The sequence below is a fragment of the Chelonia mydas genome, chromosome 4 (assembly GCF_015237465.2).
Source record: "Chelonia mydas isolate rCheMyd1 chromosome 4, rCheMyd1.pri.v2, whole genome shotgun sequence".
Classification (NCBI taxonomy): Eukaryota; Metazoa; Chordata; order Testudines; family Cheloniidae; genus Chelonia; species Chelonia mydas.
The window spans coordinates 10948740-10969371 of NC_057852.1; the positions used below are offsets into that span (position 1 = coordinate 10948740).

Below are 20632 nucleotides of genomic sequence, written 5' to 3' on the forward strand. Positions count from 1 at the left end.
GGAAAAAACCTCACTTTCGGTAACGACTGCTGATACCCTCAAGCATACAAGGCAAACATAAGAACGGCCAAATTGGGTCAGACCAAAGGTCCATCTAGCCCAGTATCCTGTCTTCTGACAGTGGCCAATGCCAGGTGCTCCAGGGGGAATGAACAGAACAGGTCATCGTCAAGTGATCCATCCCCGGTTGCCCATTCCCAGCTTCTGGCAAACAGAGGCTAGGGACACCATCCCTGCCCATCCTGGCTAATAGCCGTTGTTGGACCTATCCTCCATGAACGTATCTAGTTCTTTTTTTAACCCTTTTATAGTCTTGGCCTTCACAACATCCTCTGGCAAAGAATTCCACAGGTTGACTGTGCGTTGTGTGGAAAAAATACTTCCGTTTGGTTGTTTTAAACCTGCTGCCTATTAATTTCATTTGGTGACCCCTAGTTCTTGTGTTAAGAGAAGGAGTAAATAACACTTCCTTATTTACTTTCTCCACACCAGTCATGATTTTATAGACCTCCATCATATCCCCCCCTTAATTGTCTCTTTTCGAAGCTGAAAAGTCCCAGTGTTATTAATCTCTCCTCATACGGAAGCTGTTCCATACCCCTGTGAGACATGAATATCCCAGCATACCCCAAAAGAGACATGAAAGGTTTGACCAATAAGCTGTGGAGGTTCTTGGTCTCAAATGTTGTTGGAGCAAGCCCAGTTACTTGGCAGCAGAACACTGTGGTGCATTTTGGGTGCTTTGCAAAGGTGAGTACTGGAGGGTGCAATGCCCTTTCAACAACACTGACTACCAGGGGGGCATGAACCAACACAGAGAAGCTCCAAAGTGGCTGAGTATCCCAGCCTAGGTAGGAACAGCAGTGCTCTTGCTGGGTGACGAGTGGTAAGGCAAGGAAAAGAAAAATCAGAGAAGGAACTAGATTCACAATTAAGGGACAGACACAGTTTGAGCAAATAACTGGAGCAGTGCATCAAGAGAACACTAATGCTAGTTTGTCAAGCTCAAGGTCTTAACATCCAGGCAAATATTCCAGTGTCATTGCTCTCCGGACTGGGAACTCGGCATGGTCCGTTCAAAGGCAATGAGTACATCCCATTCATTTGGACACATTGTTCAATTCACCAGGAAGCTTTGGTGGCAGAGACGATGTCAGTGGAACTGAAAAAAGGTAGTTGAGGTTGGAAAAGTTGTGAACTTTAACAAAGCTAAGCCCACCAGTACACCCCTCTTTGCTATTTTATGTGAAGAAAAGGGCATTCAACAATGGCTGCTCCTCTTCTACACGGACATTCGTTGGCTTTCACGTGGCAAAGTTCAGAATTGCTGGATATTGCTCAGAGAAGACACAAGATTATTCTTGCTGAATGTGGCTCTGCCCTCGCTGAATACCTTACTGACCAGCACTGTTTTTTTCTGAATGCTTCTGTCCACTGGCAAAGGGTGACATTGGTTCTCAACCTGGGGGTCAGAAGGCATTGGAGAGAGTGGCCACCATACCCTTTGCATATTGCTAAATGGGCAGAGGGTCTGAGGGCAGTTCAGGTATGGGAAAGGTTGAGAACCACTGCAACAGAGAATTAGAGAAAGAAGGCAGTGGGAAGAGAATGCATATTCAAGAGAAAAGGAAGGAAGATAAAGAGACAGATTGGGCTGAGGGAGAGGATTTTTAGGTTTTTGAAAACCAGAGCATGCCAAGAGAGAAGATAGAGGGTGGGAATGAGAAAAGGAGTAAGAATAGGGACAAGAGGACACATCAGCAGGTTATACCGTGACAGTAGGAGACACCCCAGAGTTCAAGACGGGGATTAGAGCAGAAAGAATACTAGGCAGGGGCCACTGCATAGTGGCCTTGCAGGATGCCTCCCCCCAAATCTCCACCCTGACTGAATTCCTTATGCATCTAGGATGCCACTGGTGGATCAAAATGCAGTCTTTCAGTCCTGCCACAGCATCCTGTCTCTTTCACAAGGCAATGGTGGCCTAGGCTGCATCACTCCAGGAGTCTCTGTTGAGTCAAAATCAGAGCAAGCCACAATCTGTGCAGAAAATAAAGTTCAGCTCTTCCTGGAGGTAAATGGTGAGATGTGTCTATTTTACAATCTCACAGGTTTGACACATGGGGTCAGGCAGGTTGCTTCTCTTGAAGCCATAATTATTGAAGCTAAAGCATCAGGTTGCTAGGCCTGATGCAGGCAATTGAGGTCACAAGCTGGGCATATCTCCAAATGCTGGACTCAACAGTCTCTTTATGGCTGCAATCCCTTCGGCTCACTTTCTCACAAGTCCTGCTAACTTTGGCTTTTCAGGCCCTGAACATCTTGAGCCAGATTTTATACCCAGAACTGAATTTGTGTTTTCTCTGGTGGCTATAGGATGAAATAAATCTTTCCTAAGTGGGTGGTTGTCTCTTGGACCGGGCAGCTCACCCTAGTCAAAGTAGTCAAGGGTTTCATCTTAGGTGTCTGATAGTAACAGGCCTACTGCTCAACAGCATAGAGACCAGGGTGCCTTGCTGTGCCCTTTGCTACTTGTCACTTGCAGGAGCTGGGGAACCTCTTAGGCAAGCCATACGGACAAACAGGAAGTTTCCTGATTTTTTTCTGGCAGATCAAGGAACTTCTGGTCCCAGGATGGATGCTCTGTCACCTGTGGAAAGCAGAGGTCCTTTGCCTTCCCGCTAACAGGCAAGGTCCTTCAGATCAAAGTGAGGACAGAGTCCAGACTGGCCCAGGTAGAGGATTGAAGTGGCCTGAATTGTCTCTGTGATGGGTGAGGGTTGGCGCATTGACAGAAGTTCATAGGGCTCTGACACGGGCCACACTAGAGGCCGGAACTCTGCATCCGGACCAAATCTTTCTGTGCCCGGGAGCACCAGCCACAGCACCCTTGCTGCCGTGAGAGATCCTACCTCTCCCAACACACTGCAGCCAGTACGGAGTGCTTTGCAGAGACCCTCAATGACTGGGGAAGGTCTCTTAGCATGTATTGTTACCCAGAATCCCTGTCCCCCCTCTGCTCCTTGTAGCAGGGAAACTCTGGAGGCCTTGGCATGGAGCCACCTGGGAGTTGGGGGCTGTGACAGAAGCAGACAGGAAGCTGCTGCCCCTCTCTCACTGCCTCCTGCCTCAGTCTCTTGTTGGAGCTCAGCACCACTGTTGCATAGCAACACGGCTGCAACTGTGTAGAGAAGCCAGTGCTTGAAGGAGTCCTCTGCTTCCAGGGCGACAGTGCCAGATGCTCTGGAGGGGAAGCTGCCCTGCTGAGCTTGGCAAAGGGCAGCTGGGCGTGTACTGATGCGTCCCAGTCCTGGCACTCTGGGGTCTTGGCTGATTCAAATTTCCTGCTCTGAGTATTTACAGGAGCCTCTCTAGGGTGCCTCACAAGAGGGCTCTCGGGCCTTCAGAGTTCACGGGGTAACGTGCTGAAAAGATTATGCACCAGACGAGCCACCTGAAGTGCTGAAACAGAGCACTGTGAGGAAGTTCTGGAGCACCAGGACAAGTGACTTGATGAACGAGAGTGAGGAGAGAGAGGGAAGATGTGACGTGGCAGAGAAAACATTAGTGGATTGAAAGCTACAGAAGGGCTGGGTGGAGCGGCAACGGATAAGGGACAGGTCGGTGATGCTGAGGAGACAAGGTGATGACCAGAATCGGAAGACCAGAGGGAGCAGTGCTTTGTGAAGACTGTTTTGGCAAGTAGATGAGTTGATCTAGGCTTCAAGATCAAACAAGGCAGAAAGAGCAATAAGGTGGGCAGCCAGTGGCAGACAAAGGCCATCAACATGGAAGTGGAAGGCAAGGGGAGACAAGTGGAAGGATTGTGAGGAGAGAGAGAGAGACAGCAGTCACAAAGGAAGGTGGATGGAGGGGCTGCGCGGTCAGCGGATAATAGTAACAGAGTAGGAGGGGAGAGAAGTCAGACTGCGCGTTGTTCAAAAAGAGGAAGGGAGGGGCTGGAAGCGACAGGAGCAGGAGAAGAGAAGCCCCATAATCGTAATGTGATTTCTGGGAATGACTCCGAATGAGGGACCTAAACCATACAAGCCCTTCTGAGGATGGGGACTGGAATTTTATGATACCAATGCCCATTGCTAGGACAACTATCACCTGAGTAAGCACCAGCTCTTCAATATGACCTTTATTGGGAAACTCTGGCTGAGTCTGTCCAATCTGACTCATTTAACTCTGATCAACAAACATGATGGCAGAACCCAAGGTACACTTATGAAAATGCTTTAGACAGGTTTGAACAAGGATTTATCATTTTAGATCAGCTATTTCATGATCAAATTTCCCTCTTACAGAGATTGAGCTATTCAATCTTGGCACTGCATATAGCTCAATATGGAAGTCAACTAGTAAAACTAATCTCTCCCGGGACTCTGTCCCAAAACAACTGGCACTTCTACTCCTATTGGAAACCCTAGCTGAAACAAGGAGCACCTGCTCTGTAATTTATAGGTTTCTGTTGTCCTACTCTAAAATTAGAATAGATGAACTTATAAACTTTTGAGGCCAGCACGTGGGATGTGCTGTGAATGAGACGACGTGGTAGAGTCTGTAAAAAGATCAGATGGGTCAACCAAATATAAAATTGTAAAATTATGTAGCAATTTTTTTTAATAAATAGAATTCACTTGGTTCCCTCCCTGATAGGTCACAAAAACATGTGCAACAAAACCAAAGCTGTGCTGGAATTGTGGCAAGATTGCTAGTGAATACACAAGGTCTGACACTATCCCTTATTTTATCATCCCCAGCCAGCAGAAGGTAGGAGAGCTAGAGAGAAAATAATTGGGGCACTATTAGATGGTAAGACCCAAGGAAGAAAGGTGACCTAGAGATACTTAAGGCAGGAGATTGGGGACCAGAGGGAAATACAATTTGGGTGAGCGCAGAATTAGCTTTTGGAGCCTGCAAAGCCCAAAGTCATAGAGGCCCCTGATTGTCTGGACCTGTGCAGCTCAAATGTTGGTCTCTCTCACCAACAGAAGTTGGTCCAGTAAAAGATATTACCTCACTCAGCTTGTCTCTTTTAGATCCTGGGATCAACACAGCTATAACACCACTACAAACATTCTCCATCTTTGTCATTATTGTATAAAGACCACAGGCTTTGCACTGCTCCCACTATGACCACCTAGGGCTGGCATTTGAGACTTGTGAAGTCCATGACTTTTGATTCTGGGGGGACCTCAGACCAATCTGCAACTGTGGGTAAATGCTATGAGCATGACTGCTGCAAGTTCCCCCTCTTAGCCAGGTGCCTATCTCGCTCCTGTGCTGTGCACGTGGCAGTAGGGCATCCCACAGTGCAAGAGGCAGCTGGGAAGAGTGGACCAAGCACAGGACTGAGAGCAAGGGACTCCAGGCTTTCTAATCCCAGCTGTGACATTGTCTTCCTCTGCTGCCTTAGTCAGGTCACCTAAGCTGTCTGCCTGAGTTTCCTATCAATAACACTGGGGTAATAGTTGTGACAATTGGTTGATGCTATACAAGTGGTAAAATTCACCAAAATGCCCCCCAAATCCTACTGGCCCCCAAAGCTCCAGCTTACTGGGAAACCAATTCAATGAAACACTGTAAATGCTGGGAACGATGCAGAGCCCAAGGCTAAGTAGCAGAGCCCCACTGCTGCTCTATCAAGTTACGTTTAGGTGTGCCCTGAAGAATCATTCCATTGACCCTCCTCAAATTACTAAAGCAGACCCTGCGCACAACAGTGTGACCACGGTGGGTAAGAGTCCATTCCATGTAGAGAGAAAATTTGTTTCCCAAGCTTGCCCAAAGAAAAGGGAGAAAAAGAAAAGGAGAAAAACAACCTGGTTAAAAGGAAGAGAGAAAAACTCAAAGGAAAAAAAGCAATTGGTATGGATAAGAAAGGAAGGAAATTTGGAGAGGAAATCAAGGCAAATAAAAAGAGCATTTGCGGTTAGTGAACTTTATTTCATTAACTCAGAGATTTAAAATGTGGAATTTATTTTTTAAAGCCATCACTGGAGGACAGGAATGCAACAAGTCACAAAATTCAGACTGGCTTATATAAATGTCTTTGCAAATGAGCTGTGTTCTTTGAGCTTCTGGCCAGTTGCCTTTGCAGGCAGTATTCAATGCTTACCAATCTGGCCACCTTTGCCTGGACTAGGGGTTTTCAGGACTGGGGTATCAAATAGATACAAATGAGGAAAATGGAGCCTTCCTGCTAAAGGAGATCATGTTTATTAAGAATGTACTGTCAGAAGACATGTGTCACTTAAACTTCAATGCAGGGTATGCTGCACCGGAGCAAGTGGCAGTTTAAATTTATGCAGCTACGTCTGTGCTAAAAGGCCCCCGTGTTGGCAAGTCGAAGTATACAGTGTAGTGGTACTAGCAAACCTAGAAAAAGGCACTATCCTAGATCTAGAGAGACCTAGTGTCTGAGGATTTACCAGACAATAAGTCAGGCACTGGGCCAGAGATGATATTATACTCTTCTTCCCAGAATTTGGCATTATCTCCACAAGTAGTAGTCATGGTAAGGGGCGGGGGGGGGGGGGGGGGGGATCCCATGTGACTGACTCCTATCCCTCTTGGCTAGTGAAAGAAAGCAAAGATCTTCTGGGAGCCCATGCCATCTCCCCTTTTGAAGAGGTATCCTGACTCCCCACCCCAGAGCACACAACCTCCTAACAGTATTAGAGAAACCAGCACTCGATGCTCAGACTGAAGCACCCCACAAAGTGTTTTCTGGAGGAAAAGACAGAGAACAACAGCTGTGTGTGTTAGGCTTTGTGCAGCAGATACTTTGCTGACAAGCACCGTGTGCAAACTGTGGGGAGATTAGAGGAATTAGACAGAAATGCATGGGTGGGTATAGAAGGGAAGGATGATAGAGGTGCGGGAGATTCTGAGGGGAGGAACTCCTGCGTGTGCTAGGTGGGGTGAAAACTTTCATTTAAAAATAAGATGATATTCCCACATAATCAGATGACTTCAGCAGCTGGGGCTTTAAGGAACACATTGCAAGACTGTAGAGTGGTTGTAGAGAGAATGTAGGGTAAGATTGGGGTGACCACACAGACCCCATTTTAATTGTTTTTATACATTGAAAATTGTCTCTTCTGGCTCTCCCTAACCTTTTTAAAATGTGGTTGCATCTGTGCTTATTGCTGTCGCTTCCTATCACGTCTCCAAAGTTCACAGCACTTCTTGTATAGAAACGAAGAACATGGTCTGGGACTAATTTCATTTCCCTCTGAACGCAGTATTTGATCTAACCAAGGCTTAGATTAAAAGCAAACAAAAGCTATGTCAGTAGACAGAAAAAACAAACACATCTTTTAGTTTTATGAGGGACTATGAATCAGAAGGATTAAAATTACATGAAGTTGGTCACTCCCTAATCTATTATTCCTTTTAATGTTGTTATGGCCCTAGAACAAGTATACAGTAATTATAATCAGTCATGTGGTCAGTGAAGAGTCTAAGTGAATATTTTAATTTTCTAGTAAAATTAACAGTTTGACTAAATCCTCAGAATAGGTATTCACTATAAACTGCCATTTCCTCAAGATTTTTTGTATGGCCATAAATGGTGTCTTATCCTATTAATACATTTTCCAAATTAAAAGTCACTTATTCAGTGCCTCTTTAGACCATTTCAAAGAATCATAGACTATCTGGGTTGGAAGGGACCACAGGAGGTCATCTAGTCCAACCCCCTGCTCAAAGCAGGGCCAATCCCCAATTTTTTCCCCAGATCCCTAAATGGCCCCCTCAAGGATTGAACTCACAACCCTGGGTTTAGCAGGCCAATGCTCAAACCACTGAGCTATCCCTCCCCCCAATGATTTATTCAAATCATTTTACAAAACAAGCGTTCTTTTTAAAAAATGAAAAGTTATGAACATTAAAGAAAAGACAGTGATTAGAATCTAAGTAATAAAAAAAGCAAGAGACTCATAAAAGTAATCCAGGTCTCCTTTTAACAGAGAAAGAAAAACCAGACATGTACGTACTGAAAGTTGGAGTGTCTAAACGGCATAGAAAAATGCATGATGAACAGGATTATAACTAGATGCCTATCGTTACTCAAAAATGAAAGACGTTTACTTACCAACCATTGCACTAACTTCTCCTGCCATCAGCAGATCCACAGTACTGTTGTACAGATTAACATCAACGATACCTTTCCGAATTGTTTCTCCTACTTTTGCTCCCAGTAATACTGAGCCAGCGGTTTCAAAAATTGAAGCCAAAATGCAGGCCTGGCGCAAAGTGACCACACCAGAGCCCACAGCAGTCCCAAAAGAATTGGCAACGTCATTTGCACCAACTGAAAATGCCAAAATAAAAGCGACGATAAAACCCACAATGACCATCCATAGGTACTCCTCCATTGCCATTTTTCCCAGTGTGTGCTTGTAGGTAAATGCTTCCCCTTTGCAAATATTTAAATAGACAAAGTTGGAGGGTATTGTAACAGATTTGTAAAGCAGATTTCTTGAAAACAATTAGTTCTCTCTGGAAAGTGCTGGGAAGTGAACAAACTGCTAACTGCTGATTTTCAAACTACTGTCAATACTGTTCATTTGGCTGTGTTCAGTCAGCAGTGAAACACATTCCATATTTTGCTTCACAACTGGTACAACTGCAGCGTCCTCTCCTGTAACAGAAGAAAGATTGAAAAAGTGAAGCAGTCTGTCTGCAAAGCTTGTAACAGTATGTCCTTTCAGAAGTAAAGAAATTATTTAAATCCACTAATGGGATCTATTTTTGGCACGTGACAGTGCTAACCATAAAGCAATTCAGACAAGATTAAAACTAGGTCAACTCAAAAGCAATACAGGTTTTTAGCGTTATCAGTGACTGAAAAATGTACTAGGTCACTTTGAGAGGATATATTTGTAAAGTTTGTTTATTTGTTTTTAAATTCTAAGCAAACAGTGTGACTGGTCCTCCCTGAAAAACAAGATGACTTTCTTTTTCTTGTAGTAAGTGAATGGCTTAAAAAGAACCAGATCCTCAGCTGATGTAAGTTGGCCTTCCCCCATTGACTTCAATGAAACTATGTGAATTTACACCAGTTGCAGGTGAGGACCTGGCCCTTAATTTTGAAAACATTTATTCATTAAACATCACATGAGAAGGCACCCAGATGTCTCCAAATGTTTATCTATTGCTGCTTTTGGGTAGTGGGAATACTGGAGCCTTTTAGCCTTACAGCCTTCCAATCACTGGAACATACTGTGATTTTTCACGATGTTTATTTCAGTGTACCTACATGCATCTGTGTGTGTCCAGGTCACAGAACAGATATTTAAACAAAAAAAGTTAAAACAGTAAATGTAAGGTTCTTTTCCTCCTAGAGAAAACTGGTTAGTTCATTGAACTGTATGATGCACTACTGGATTTATTATACTCAAATATACATTTTTCAATGGTTCTTGTGTAGCTTTCAGAGAGAGTTCTGACATCCTTTGGCAAAGTTTTATCTTGTGCTACTTCTTCAGATTTTCCGAACAAAAAACGTACAGAAAAGAATGGATTTCAGGAGAGGGAAAAAGCCTGGCTTATTTCTTCACACATACACAATTACGCAAACCTCATCTCAGTCCTCTTGAGCCCTTAAACTTTGATATCGTCTCAACAGGAGCCAATATATGTATTTTTACAAACATTTTTTTAAAAGCTTGATCATTGTCTATGTAAGCCCCCAGATTTTTCCCCTCTCGAATTATCATTGTGAAGGGGAGATGAAGACAGGGAGCCAGGCAAAAAGAAAAATTACCTACCTACCTTCCAATAACTGGAGCTTTCTGAGATGTGTGGTCCCTATGGGCATTCCATTGAGAATGTGCATGCGTTTCATGCACCTGAAACTGGAAGACTTTTACTATCGTCGTCTGTTGATCCATGCCTGCACCCTGAGTCTTCTCATGCTCCGAAGCAAGGGCATAAGGGGCGGTGTGGATCGATTGCCTCTCCACTTCCTACTCTACTGCAAATACCTAATAAAGAATCTGAAGTAAGCTAGGTAGTGGAATACTCGCAGGGACCAAACGTCTTAAAGAACTCTAATTATCGTAAGGTAAGTCATCTTCCTTCCTTCTTCAAGTTGTGGTCCCTATGGGTATTCGCTTTGGGCGTCTCGTTGAGGAACCATGCTGCACTGCAGACTACAGGACCACTGTACTGAAGGATGTGTCTGCTGAAGACAGTTGTATTAGGGCATCATGTCTAGTAAAGTTACGCACAGAGCCCCATGTTGCCACGCTACAGATCTTCAGGAGGAGGACACCCTAAAGAGAAGCCACCAAGTTAGCCAGGCCTCTGGTTGAGTGTGGCCTTACACTCCACCAGCTCACAGCAAAGCAGAATTCAATCTGAGATCCATTTAGAAAGTCTCTGTGAGATTGCTTCACCTTTCATCTGCTCAGCAGTGGTAATAAAGAGTCTCAGAGATTTCCTGAAGGCTCTGGCCCTTTGCTGCTGGAAAGCAAAAGCTTGATGGATATCCAGAGAATGGAGCTTCTGTTTTCTATGGTGGTATATGCGTTGGGGTAGAAAACAGGTAGGTGCATACCCGATTTATATGGAATTCAGAGGGGACCTTTGGAATGAATTTGGGGTGTAACACCCACACTTCATCTTAGTGCTTGCCTACATTTGGAAATTTACCAAAATACCTGTTTGGGAGTAAGTGTGTCTACACAGGGGCTTATACCAAAATAACTATGCTGTAATAGCTATTTTGGTAAATTTTCAACTATAGACATAAAAAACCCTTAGTGAAAATCTCGTGAGAAATTTAGAGCATAAATTTGCCAGTTTTTTACTCTTCTAGACAAACGAATTGCTACCAAAGAGAGAAATCTGAGGGCCAGGAACCATCAGACAACAGTGGTGAAGGGTGAAAGTGACACTCACAAAGCCAAGTGCAGAGTCCAAGGGGTCAACTAGAACACATTACCAACCAGTGACACAAAACAAATATGCTGCATGAAGGAAACAAGCAACCAGAGAGTGAGAACCCACAATGTGTCTTTTCATCTTCCCGTCGATGAAAACTACGACACAATCTATTCAGGCAGTGGCAAAAATTAAACTGACATGAAGCTTGCTGTGCATTATGCCCCCCTCAACACCTGATTTAGGCTAACATGTTTTAATCTGTTCTGCAAGAGAAAAGGTGAATTACAATTCCTCTTTTCAGGGAGATTCAGTTTTAAAAGCACTTTTTGCTGCTTGAATATTAGCAAACATTAAAGGGTAAATTTACCATTTTCTAGGTGCAAATGTAACAAATAGTACCCTTTAGAAAAGTTTAGATGATAAAACATGCAAGACAACAGGATTTTCTCCCTGCAGTGTTCAAAACAATAGACATTTCTCTTTAAGTAATCACATTTGATCTGTAATGAAAAGCAAGTTCACTTCTAACTACCATTAGTTGAGAAGTCTGTCTAAAAACTTAGTACACTGGAGCACGTGGTAGGTTATTCCACACCCCTCAAACTCTCATGTAATCGTGTTTTTCATTCAAAAAGAGTGTCAAGTTTTCCTTCCTGACAGATCTATGGACTTTACAGCATCCCACAGATCTTGCACTCCATTCTATTACCATCAAATACATCTTGTAACTGAAGATACAAACAAATTAAAATTCACATTAATAGTTCTTATCTTCCCTTGCTCCTCCACAGGCCACAACACTCACACATTATCTATTTAATAACCAGCCATGACATGAAAGGTGGTGTAATTCAAGTGGTTCTAGGCAAAGAACATCCCTATATGGCTCTAAATTACAGGCATAGCATTTGTCACAGGGCCAACTATGATACAAGTTTTATGTTCCAGGGCACCAGAGGTGCCCTGAGTTCTTTAAAAATAAATAAATAAATAAATCTCAGTACACATAGAAGCAGTCAGTATATCAGCCAATTCCTATTTCAGCTACAGCCATCCGGTTAAAGTTTAAGAAGGCTTTAAGCAATTACTCTACAGGGCAGCAGTACTGCTATTCATAGTTTTTCAAGGACTCAGATCAAGTTTAACATGGGTGGGGGAGGGTTTCAGCTTCTGCTACTAAAATTTCCAGAGGATACTTTCATTTATTAGTTCCTACTGTCCCCCTCTCTTCCACTGAAAGGTTAAAAATACTAGCCCCCATCTCAGCTAAAAAATTCCTTTACACATATTTTTAAGATCAAGCTTCTCTTTACTGTTCCTGTTCAAGCCATACAAAATATTAAATATGGGCATTTTGTTCTGTTGGTGAAATGAATTCAGAACGTTTGCAGAAAAGAGTCGCTGACAATACAAACAGCAGTTATGTTTAACTAGTTATTTAAAGAGGTTCCATTCACCATATAAAGAAATCAAAGAAAGAGGCTGGGAAAATAAATGCAAGCAGCTACAAGTCCTTGTTGCTCATTCAGTTTTAAATAAAAAAACTATTGCTGGAAGAACTGAGATTTTGTCCTGCAGCAAATGAATAGAAACTTTCTAATCAATCGAACCTTTTTATCGTTTGACACTACAGACTTTAGTTCCTGGACTAGAAGCCAAACAATAAATACTGAAGGATACCAATAATAGATTTTGTAAAGACATACAAATCTTGAAAATTCACCTAATATTTACAGGCTGTTTCAAAGAGAAAGAGGAGCTAAATTAATTCTTCAAGTGACTTCCTTCCTGATTGTACATACATTCTGAAATCTAAAATAGATATCTTATCCCATAGCCACAACTGAACACACAAACTTACATTGGGTAAACAGTTCTACAACTTACACAGCAGCTCCAGGATAAAATTAACTCCAACACAGGAGAGCAGCCAAGACAACACCGACAAGCAACAATGTGTGTCCAGGGATTTATTCACTAAGTGAAAATCTGCCTCCTCTTAACAAGTTATTCTGCCGGGGGCGGGCACTGATAAAACACAACATAACGTCATGATTATATTAACCATACAAACCAATCCCATAAAGCTCATCTTAAAAGAAACAATGTTCTCTTCCACCTCCACCCCTTTCAAAACACCGGTTCAGAGAGGGGGAAAATCTCATTTTCACAAGTCACTGCTTGGATTTTTAGCACGATCAAGTAGTTTTGAAAAATTACAAGTCTGCTATTCAAAAGCAGGACCAAGCATCTATTTAGTTCACATTATGAAAACTGCATTAACAGTACAAAAGAGATGTTTGCTTGTGTGTAACTTTACTCATGCGAGTAGTAGTTCCATTGGCTTGTATGGGACAACTCAGAGTGCATAAAGTTAAGCATATGCGTGAATTTTTACAGGACTGAGGCCCAAGCACACAAAACTTTGTTATAAAACTTCACATTAAAATACCCAATCAAAATTCCTTGATCCATTTTCCTACAAATGAAAAACATTCTTATTAATATACATTAGCAAAGATTTAATCCCCGCCCCCCAAAAAAGCACCTGGTTAGCTTTATAAAAGATATTTGCATTACTATTTTAAATTTAGCATACAATTGAAAAACTGATTTATATGAAAAAATATTTACTGTAAAATTTCAATCATCATGTTTCAGATTTCAGTAAACTTAAACTGACAGTTTTCAGGTTTACCAATAAATTATGTTCTAAATTGAACATTTTGACCAAAACATGTAGAACTTGAGGCATTGTTATGCTCCTAGTCCTAGTCCATATTTAGGTGTCTAAAAAGTGGCCGGATTCTAAAAAGTGCTGAAAGCAAAGGGATTTGCTAAATGCTGAACACTTGGGAAAATCAGGCCATTGATTTCGGGGCCTACATATGGATTTAGGAGGCTAACTATGCAGCCAGTTTTGAAAATCTCACCCTTAAAATGTTTGAATAAAGTATCTTTCCTAGTAAAGAGTGTTTAGAGATGTCTAAACTGGTTGTCTGTTCCCAGATTAAGTTGGTGGTCATAGTCATCCATGTGTAACTTAGCGAATCTGAAAGGTGACTCAGTCTTTACAAGGAGTCTCATACATTCTAGCAAGTCTACATTGTCTTCCACAAAGAATTAGTAGGGCAAAACTCGAGTTACAAAACAACACATAGCCTCCTAAAGTCAAAGATAAAATTCAGTCCTCTCTTCCAGTCAACAATCCCTCACAGACAACATTGCCTTAATTATGTTCAAGATCCAAAATGCTATTAAGCTTGCATTATACTTGATAATTTACTTAAGAAGTCACATCTCTGTGTTTGGTTGTAGAGTCTTTCCTTTTGACTCTGGAATAGCTGATGACTATGCTCAAAAGTTTCAGGCGTGAGAAAGCCTGAAGCACCTGGCACTTTCCTATTGGCCTTTCCATACCTATTAAGTGACATTGTTTTAATAATAAAAACCAGGGTTCAATCCTGTAGATTCTTACACATCTGATTAAAGATACTCTCAAGTAGCCCTAATGAAGGGACTACTCATGGTTGAATACACTATCACTATCAATGTTTGTAGGATTGGGCCCCAGGTTTGATAGGGGAGGGAATGCAAAATATCCACTTTTTGGAACAGTCTTTAGCATGTAAAGACAGAGGCGGATTTAAAATATATTCCTTATGTTTATCACTGCTGACCTTTTGACCTCTGGCTTGGTAAAGCTCCTGTATATATATATCCATCTTGAAGTCTCATCTACCTCTTCTGTTCCAGCTGTGAAGTGAGAATTTCCAAGAATGAAACCCCAAACCCAACCCTAATTCCCACAAACTCCCACACAGTAAAAATGAATGAATGTACCCAGATTAAAATAATTTCTTATGTCTGGTTTAAAAGATATATTTACTGCTAATCAAAAAATCAGAACTTCCAACCCCATGGAGTAACTCAGACCCAAGCGCACAGTTGTCTGCAGTTGTTTTCTGTGTGACTTTCCACATGCTGGTCCTGTCACAGAGGTTATTTTACCCTTCATTTTAAAGTGCGTAGACAAAAATATCTAAACTTTTAGATCAAAGAAAAGTAAACATAATAAAACGAAACATCTTTAAAGTTTTTGTTCTGTTTAATCAACATCATGGACCTCAGTCATAGGACAACTCATAATCCCAGAAAGGTTTTCCATCACGGTTAAAATAGGAGTATGTAATACAGCATACCACTGAAGAATACAATGAATGAAAACAAAAAATTATGAGGAACAGATTTGAGTATGGAAAAACAAACTAGTTCCCATCAAAACTAAATATCTAGCCCATTGAAATATAAAAGGTTTTGGTAGAGTCTTCATCAAATCCATCTATCATAAATTCCTCTAACAGCTCCTTGTTCTAGACAAGATTCAACCATGGCATCTAAGTTACCTTGTAGTTTATTCAGAATCAACAAAAATATATTTCCACCATCCAAAATAACCCAGAATTGTGAAAACTGTCTGCTGCAATTCGTGCTCAATTCTGGGGGCATTGGGCTGTATGGAGGAGAACTTTATCAAATTCAAGCCACACTCTTCTTCACAGACTAATAAGAAAAATTTACAAGAAGAAAGAAGCTGCTGACTACACCATCTGCTAATCCTGTGAGTCTACTGATGTTTGGGTTTCTAGAGGTATATTTTCCCTTTTATTCATAGGGATTTTCTCTTCCGATACCTGCAGCAGCATCTCAAGATAGGAGAGAAGAAAATCACACAAAGTACCTCACTTTTACAGCTTTCTATAACCAGTAAAGCTTTAATAGAGATCTTAAAAGAACACCAGTAACAAGAGTACCCGGAAGGAATGCCTAGCTGAACAAGGTAAGTATCGTGAAACAAGGGAAGCTGGGAGAAACACCAGCAATGGGTAGAGCCTTATATAGACACTGATAAATGTTCAGGTTTTCATGTTCCAATCTAATGGATGGTAGCTGATTTTTTTTTAAACGTACTGGTTTGTGCATCAGCAGCTAAACAATCCTGAAAAGGTTTTAGTATAGCATCAAGAGTAACTTCTCAGAATGGACAGTCTATCCAAGTGTTTATATGGGCCCATCACTGTAGTACTGGAATGTCTCACATTAGTTGGGAGCTACTAATAGATCAGTATGCCATATACAGTAATACAGTGCATTTTTTAAAATGGATATCACTGATAAAATCTCTAAAAGCAGACACTTTGAATCCAATTATAGTTTAGTAGTTCAGTGATATGGGAATTTTCATTGTTTCTTTACCTAGCAAAATAATACTGGTTTAGAATACAGTTGTTGGCTAGGAAGGTGAGTCAGGAGATACTGTCCGTTACGGTGTCTAAAACGTCTGTTCCCTTATAAACTGTAAAACTATTTCCAACACACCAATAAATTCGTCTAATTACATTTATTTACTTGAAAGCAAAATTATACAAATTATTCATTAAAGAACTATACCTATCAACAACTAATCTTATAAAATTTTTATATACAAAAATACCAACCCCCAAAGCCAAGCATTTAGTCATGATGCAAAAAATAACTAACATTTTATTAAGGGTAGAACACCATTACAGATACATTGTTTTCTTCTGATTAGAAAGACCAGCAGATTTCTTATCCACCTTCATCAGAAACACTATTAAATACAGAAAACTATATTAAACTTTAAGATTTTAAATGTACATGTCAGGCAAACTTTAAAGGCCCCCTTGCACATACTGATTATAAACAATGAGGTATAATTACATGATCATAACACATTAGGCAATATCATGTGTAGCTTGAAAATCACTCGGGTAGTGCAGAACATGGCTAGCTGTTATTTGGAGATGCTTCATACAGGGGCCAAGATGTTAAAAAATAAGAACCTAAAGTTACGCTTCTGAATAAGTAACCTGACTTTCAGAAGTCCTGAACACCCAACAGCTCCCCACTAACATCAGTGGGAGTTGCTGGCCATTCTGACTTTTGAAAATCACTATTTATTCAAGACCCAAACTTTAGGTAATTTTTGAACAGCTTGGCCAAAGTACTTAGCAGTACTTCACATCATACCCGTGCACCATGATCTCCTAGGGCTTCCCAATTCATTTTGAGGTGCAATTCAAGGTGATGGTTTCAACTTCTAAATCCCTATATGATTTGGGCCCTGGCTACTTTAGATCACCTCTCACCCTGCCTCATACTGTGGCTATTGGAATCAGTCCAAGTGCCTCAGCAAACAGTCCCATGATTTAGATGGGAAGAAGCTGATCACAAGCTTTGCTCAGTGAAGAACACTCAACTCTGGAACATGCCTTTAACCTTTGGTCATGCAAAGCCAACGTCCATTGGCCTACGCAGCACATGGCCAAGCTTATCCTGTTTCCCCAGGAGCTTGAAGAGGAACAGGGATTTGAGGAGAAGAGAAGTTGGGAAGTAAAGGTTTCTTGTTCTTTTGGGCTGAACGTTTTGGGAAGATTGATATCCAGTTCAATTTTTTTAAAGTTTATTTGATATTGACAGGCACCTAGAGTACAGGACAGGAACATTTTATAAAGTAAATATATCCCGGGGCAAATAGAATGAGAGGGGACTGGAGTTTTTTCCTCAGATTTAAATGCACATTTATAATATTTTGTATTACAAGTTGCTTTGTTAAATATAAGCAAAGCCCGGCTATGCCATGTTCTGTAACTGGTACACGCTGAAAACTTCTCTGGGAATTCAATATGTTCCTATAAAAAGAAAATCTGTTTCCAAAATACAAAGAAGCAGCTATCCAATCATCAAGAAAAATGTAAGTGCAACGAACTCATACTTTTCTGAGAGTGAATTCAAAGGAAAGTCAGGGTTGTATTAAAGACACAGATGAGATCTATTTTTTCACATTTCCAGAACAGAGAAACAAGAAGTGTTATAGTTCATGGATGAAGGAGAAGAACAAAAAAAAAAAAAAAGTTATGTGCTGTATGTGGCACGTCCTCTCTCAGATCCTGCCGTCCCTGCTTCCTCCTATAAAGACTGGATCTACATTTCCCTCTTCTTTGCCCATGCTCTTCTCACAGGGCTTGGTCTCAGAAACATCCAGTGCCTGCAATGAAAACTTGAGCCAACTTCTTAAATTTGTGACTCTTCTTCATTCCGACTCATCCAACAGACTTCCATTTCCAAGAAGCTCCTCATCATGAGACCTGTATCTCAAGAAGCAAAATAGGAAACATCACAGGGGTGAAAAAAAGAAGGATGCACAACAACTTTCCTCTGTGTCTTTAATAAAATCCTAACTTTGATTTGAGGTCCTTTTAGGAAAAAGGACTTTTATTTCAAGACCAGAGAGTTCCAATACTGCCAGCACTGGGGTCAACAGTATAATCTCTTCATTTGAGCCTCTGTCCATGATAATATGGTGAATGGGAGGAAAGCTTATGATATCCTTACATGCCCTGGAGGATGGGATCTATTGCCAAAGCCTCTGGATCTAATCTCCAGCAGCCAGTTCAGCTAAAAGAAATTGCCGACCCATCCACTGCTGAACAAGATTTAAGTTCTTTCTATCCAGATTCCATCTGCAGGACCCCCCAGGAGATCTAGAGTTCTATGCCACAATCACGGTGGAAAACATATTACACACCCCCAAAATGCAAATCTTTCCTCTAGGTTTGCCCACTGTATTTTCTCCTTCTAAGCCTGTCTTCTAGGGGTTCCAGAGTTCCAGGGCACAGCATTCTGATATTTGTATCTTGTAAGACACTGGTGCAAAACAAATACGTAACTGCCACCCAGGCATGTGTTCCACTGACCTTAGAGTAATCTAACCATGAGGTTACAAAGGATTGTATTACTCTGGTGAAGTCCACATCCCAAAATAAGTGTTGCAGGCTTCTGATCTTTTTACTAGTAGTTCCCCCGATCTACCAACATAACCCTCAGTTTTATCTCAGCTGGTTTACTCTCATCCAAGTCCTGAGACCAACCAGAGTGCAGCACTTTCCAAGTCCAATGAGAGGAAAGCATAGCAATGAGTCACCCAGAGACTGCAGACACCCTAACCCAAAGTGCCTCACTGTCTCACATAGACAGTGAATTTGTGTGGGTGACAGGACAGAACTCTGCAACGTCCCCAGACACAAACCCCTTTAAGGCAGAGGAGCAGTTACCCAAAACTGCTCTCTAATTCTTTCACAGAGAACAGAACAGACACTAAAACAATTCCATCTGTCCCTACCAGGGGCAAGGTCATCTTTAAACACACATCAACACCAAAATCCCTTCCCAGGAGAACCACAACACATTCCACCTTATCAGTTGCCATCCCAAATTCCTTAAATTCCAACTCCCATGAGTCTAACCTCCTGAGATTAAATACAAATCCCTCCTTCCCTCTTTAATCTATTTAATGATAGCATTCTAGCCACACAGGGACACTTTGCCCCATAACAGACTGCATAATTAACATCCCTCAACCTGCTCCAAATGACAGAGCAATCGTGCCAGTTCCTCTTACACCTCTAGCAAGAAGGGATGAACATAGAGATGGGTTCTCACTCGCTATCACCAGAGGGCTTGTGCTTTGAGCCTTGTAGATTACAGTAGATGAATGTGGCTCAGGACTAATGCTTGAATGGATACAGAAAAAAACCATATGATCTGTCCTCAGTGTCCTTTCCAGGAGTCATTTGAGAATCTGCTAGAGGAAAATCACAATAAATCCCAAGTGCTCAGGTATTACAGTGTTGAGGGCCATATAAGTACCCACGTAGAAATATATTTGCTGAGCACAGAGCATGCATCATTTCTGTGGATTTCTCAAGAATCTCAGGCTATCCAGAGTTGTTTTCTTCAAACAGACTTGTGATACAACCAATCCTCAAGTTCTGTGCCTCGACCAGCATGCCATCTCAAGTAACATGCTGACTGAGAAGAGGGCTACCACAGAGTTCAGGAGTTTAGCAGAATGCCACAGAGCAGAGGCAGACAAACAGGAATTTTCACCACTGGACTGAGAGGTGCACTTTCCTGAGGTCTAACCTCACCAGCCAGTCTTCCTGCATCAGGGTGTACCTTAAAACATGGATCTTCCAGCATGATACATAATTTGCATAATGGGAGAAACTGGTATCTCTCAGTTTTATAACGGCCATTAGTCACACACACGTCCTATTCTTTTTTTTGCACCAGGAATAAATTGCTTACAAAACTGATCTAATTAAAGTATTGTTTTTTTAAATTGCCATCTTCACCTGTCTCAGTGGACACAGGTATGTCTGTCTGTACCCAAGAATCTCAATGGACACAGGTCTCTGTGTGTGCACACACACACACACGCATGTATAGAGAGTACAGGATATCTAAGTACATTTTTTGAACATTATATGTGGAAAGACACCCATAGGAAGTATCTAAGGATCTTGGAATAGCTGAGCCCAAATATATAAGGTTTCAGAGTAGCAGCCGTGTTAGTCTGTATTCGCAAAAAGAAAAGGAGTACTTGTGGCACCTTAGAGACTAACCAATTTATTTGAGCATAAGCTTTCGCGAGCTACAGCTCACTTCATCGGATGCATAAAGCGGAGAATACAGCGAGGAGATTTATATACACACAGACCATGAAAAAATGGGTGTTTATCATACACATTGTAAGGAGAGTGATCACTTAAGATGAGCTATTACCAGCAGGAGAGTGGGGTGGGGGGAGAGAAAACCTTTCAAAGTGATAATCAAGGTGGGCCATTTCCCGCACATTTCCAGGAGT

At 41.6% G+C, this 20632-nt stretch overlaps 1 protein-coding gene across 7 annotated transcripts in view; it reads right to left on the reverse strand.

The window, feature by feature from the left end:
• The window catches only part of SLC20A2 (solute carrier family 20 member 2), a 72695-nt gene that overhangs the window by 38872 nt on the left and 13191 nt on the right, over positions 1-20632 (reverse strand). For 3 of the 7 annotated variants that reach the window (XM_037896617.2, XM_037896616.2, XM_043544430.1), the window contains exon 2: positions 8105-8653. In XM_037896617.2, coding sequence (XP_037752545.1) covers positions 8105-8393 — 289 coding nt within the window. In that variant the 5' untranslated portion in view covers positions 8394-8653. Of the gene's footprint in view, positions 1-8104; positions 8654-9786; positions 10318-12763; positions 12929-20632 lie in introns of those variants that run through there. The other 4 variants (XM_007070986.4, XM_027833147.3, XM_043544431.1 and 1 more) reach the window with 4 other exon arrangements.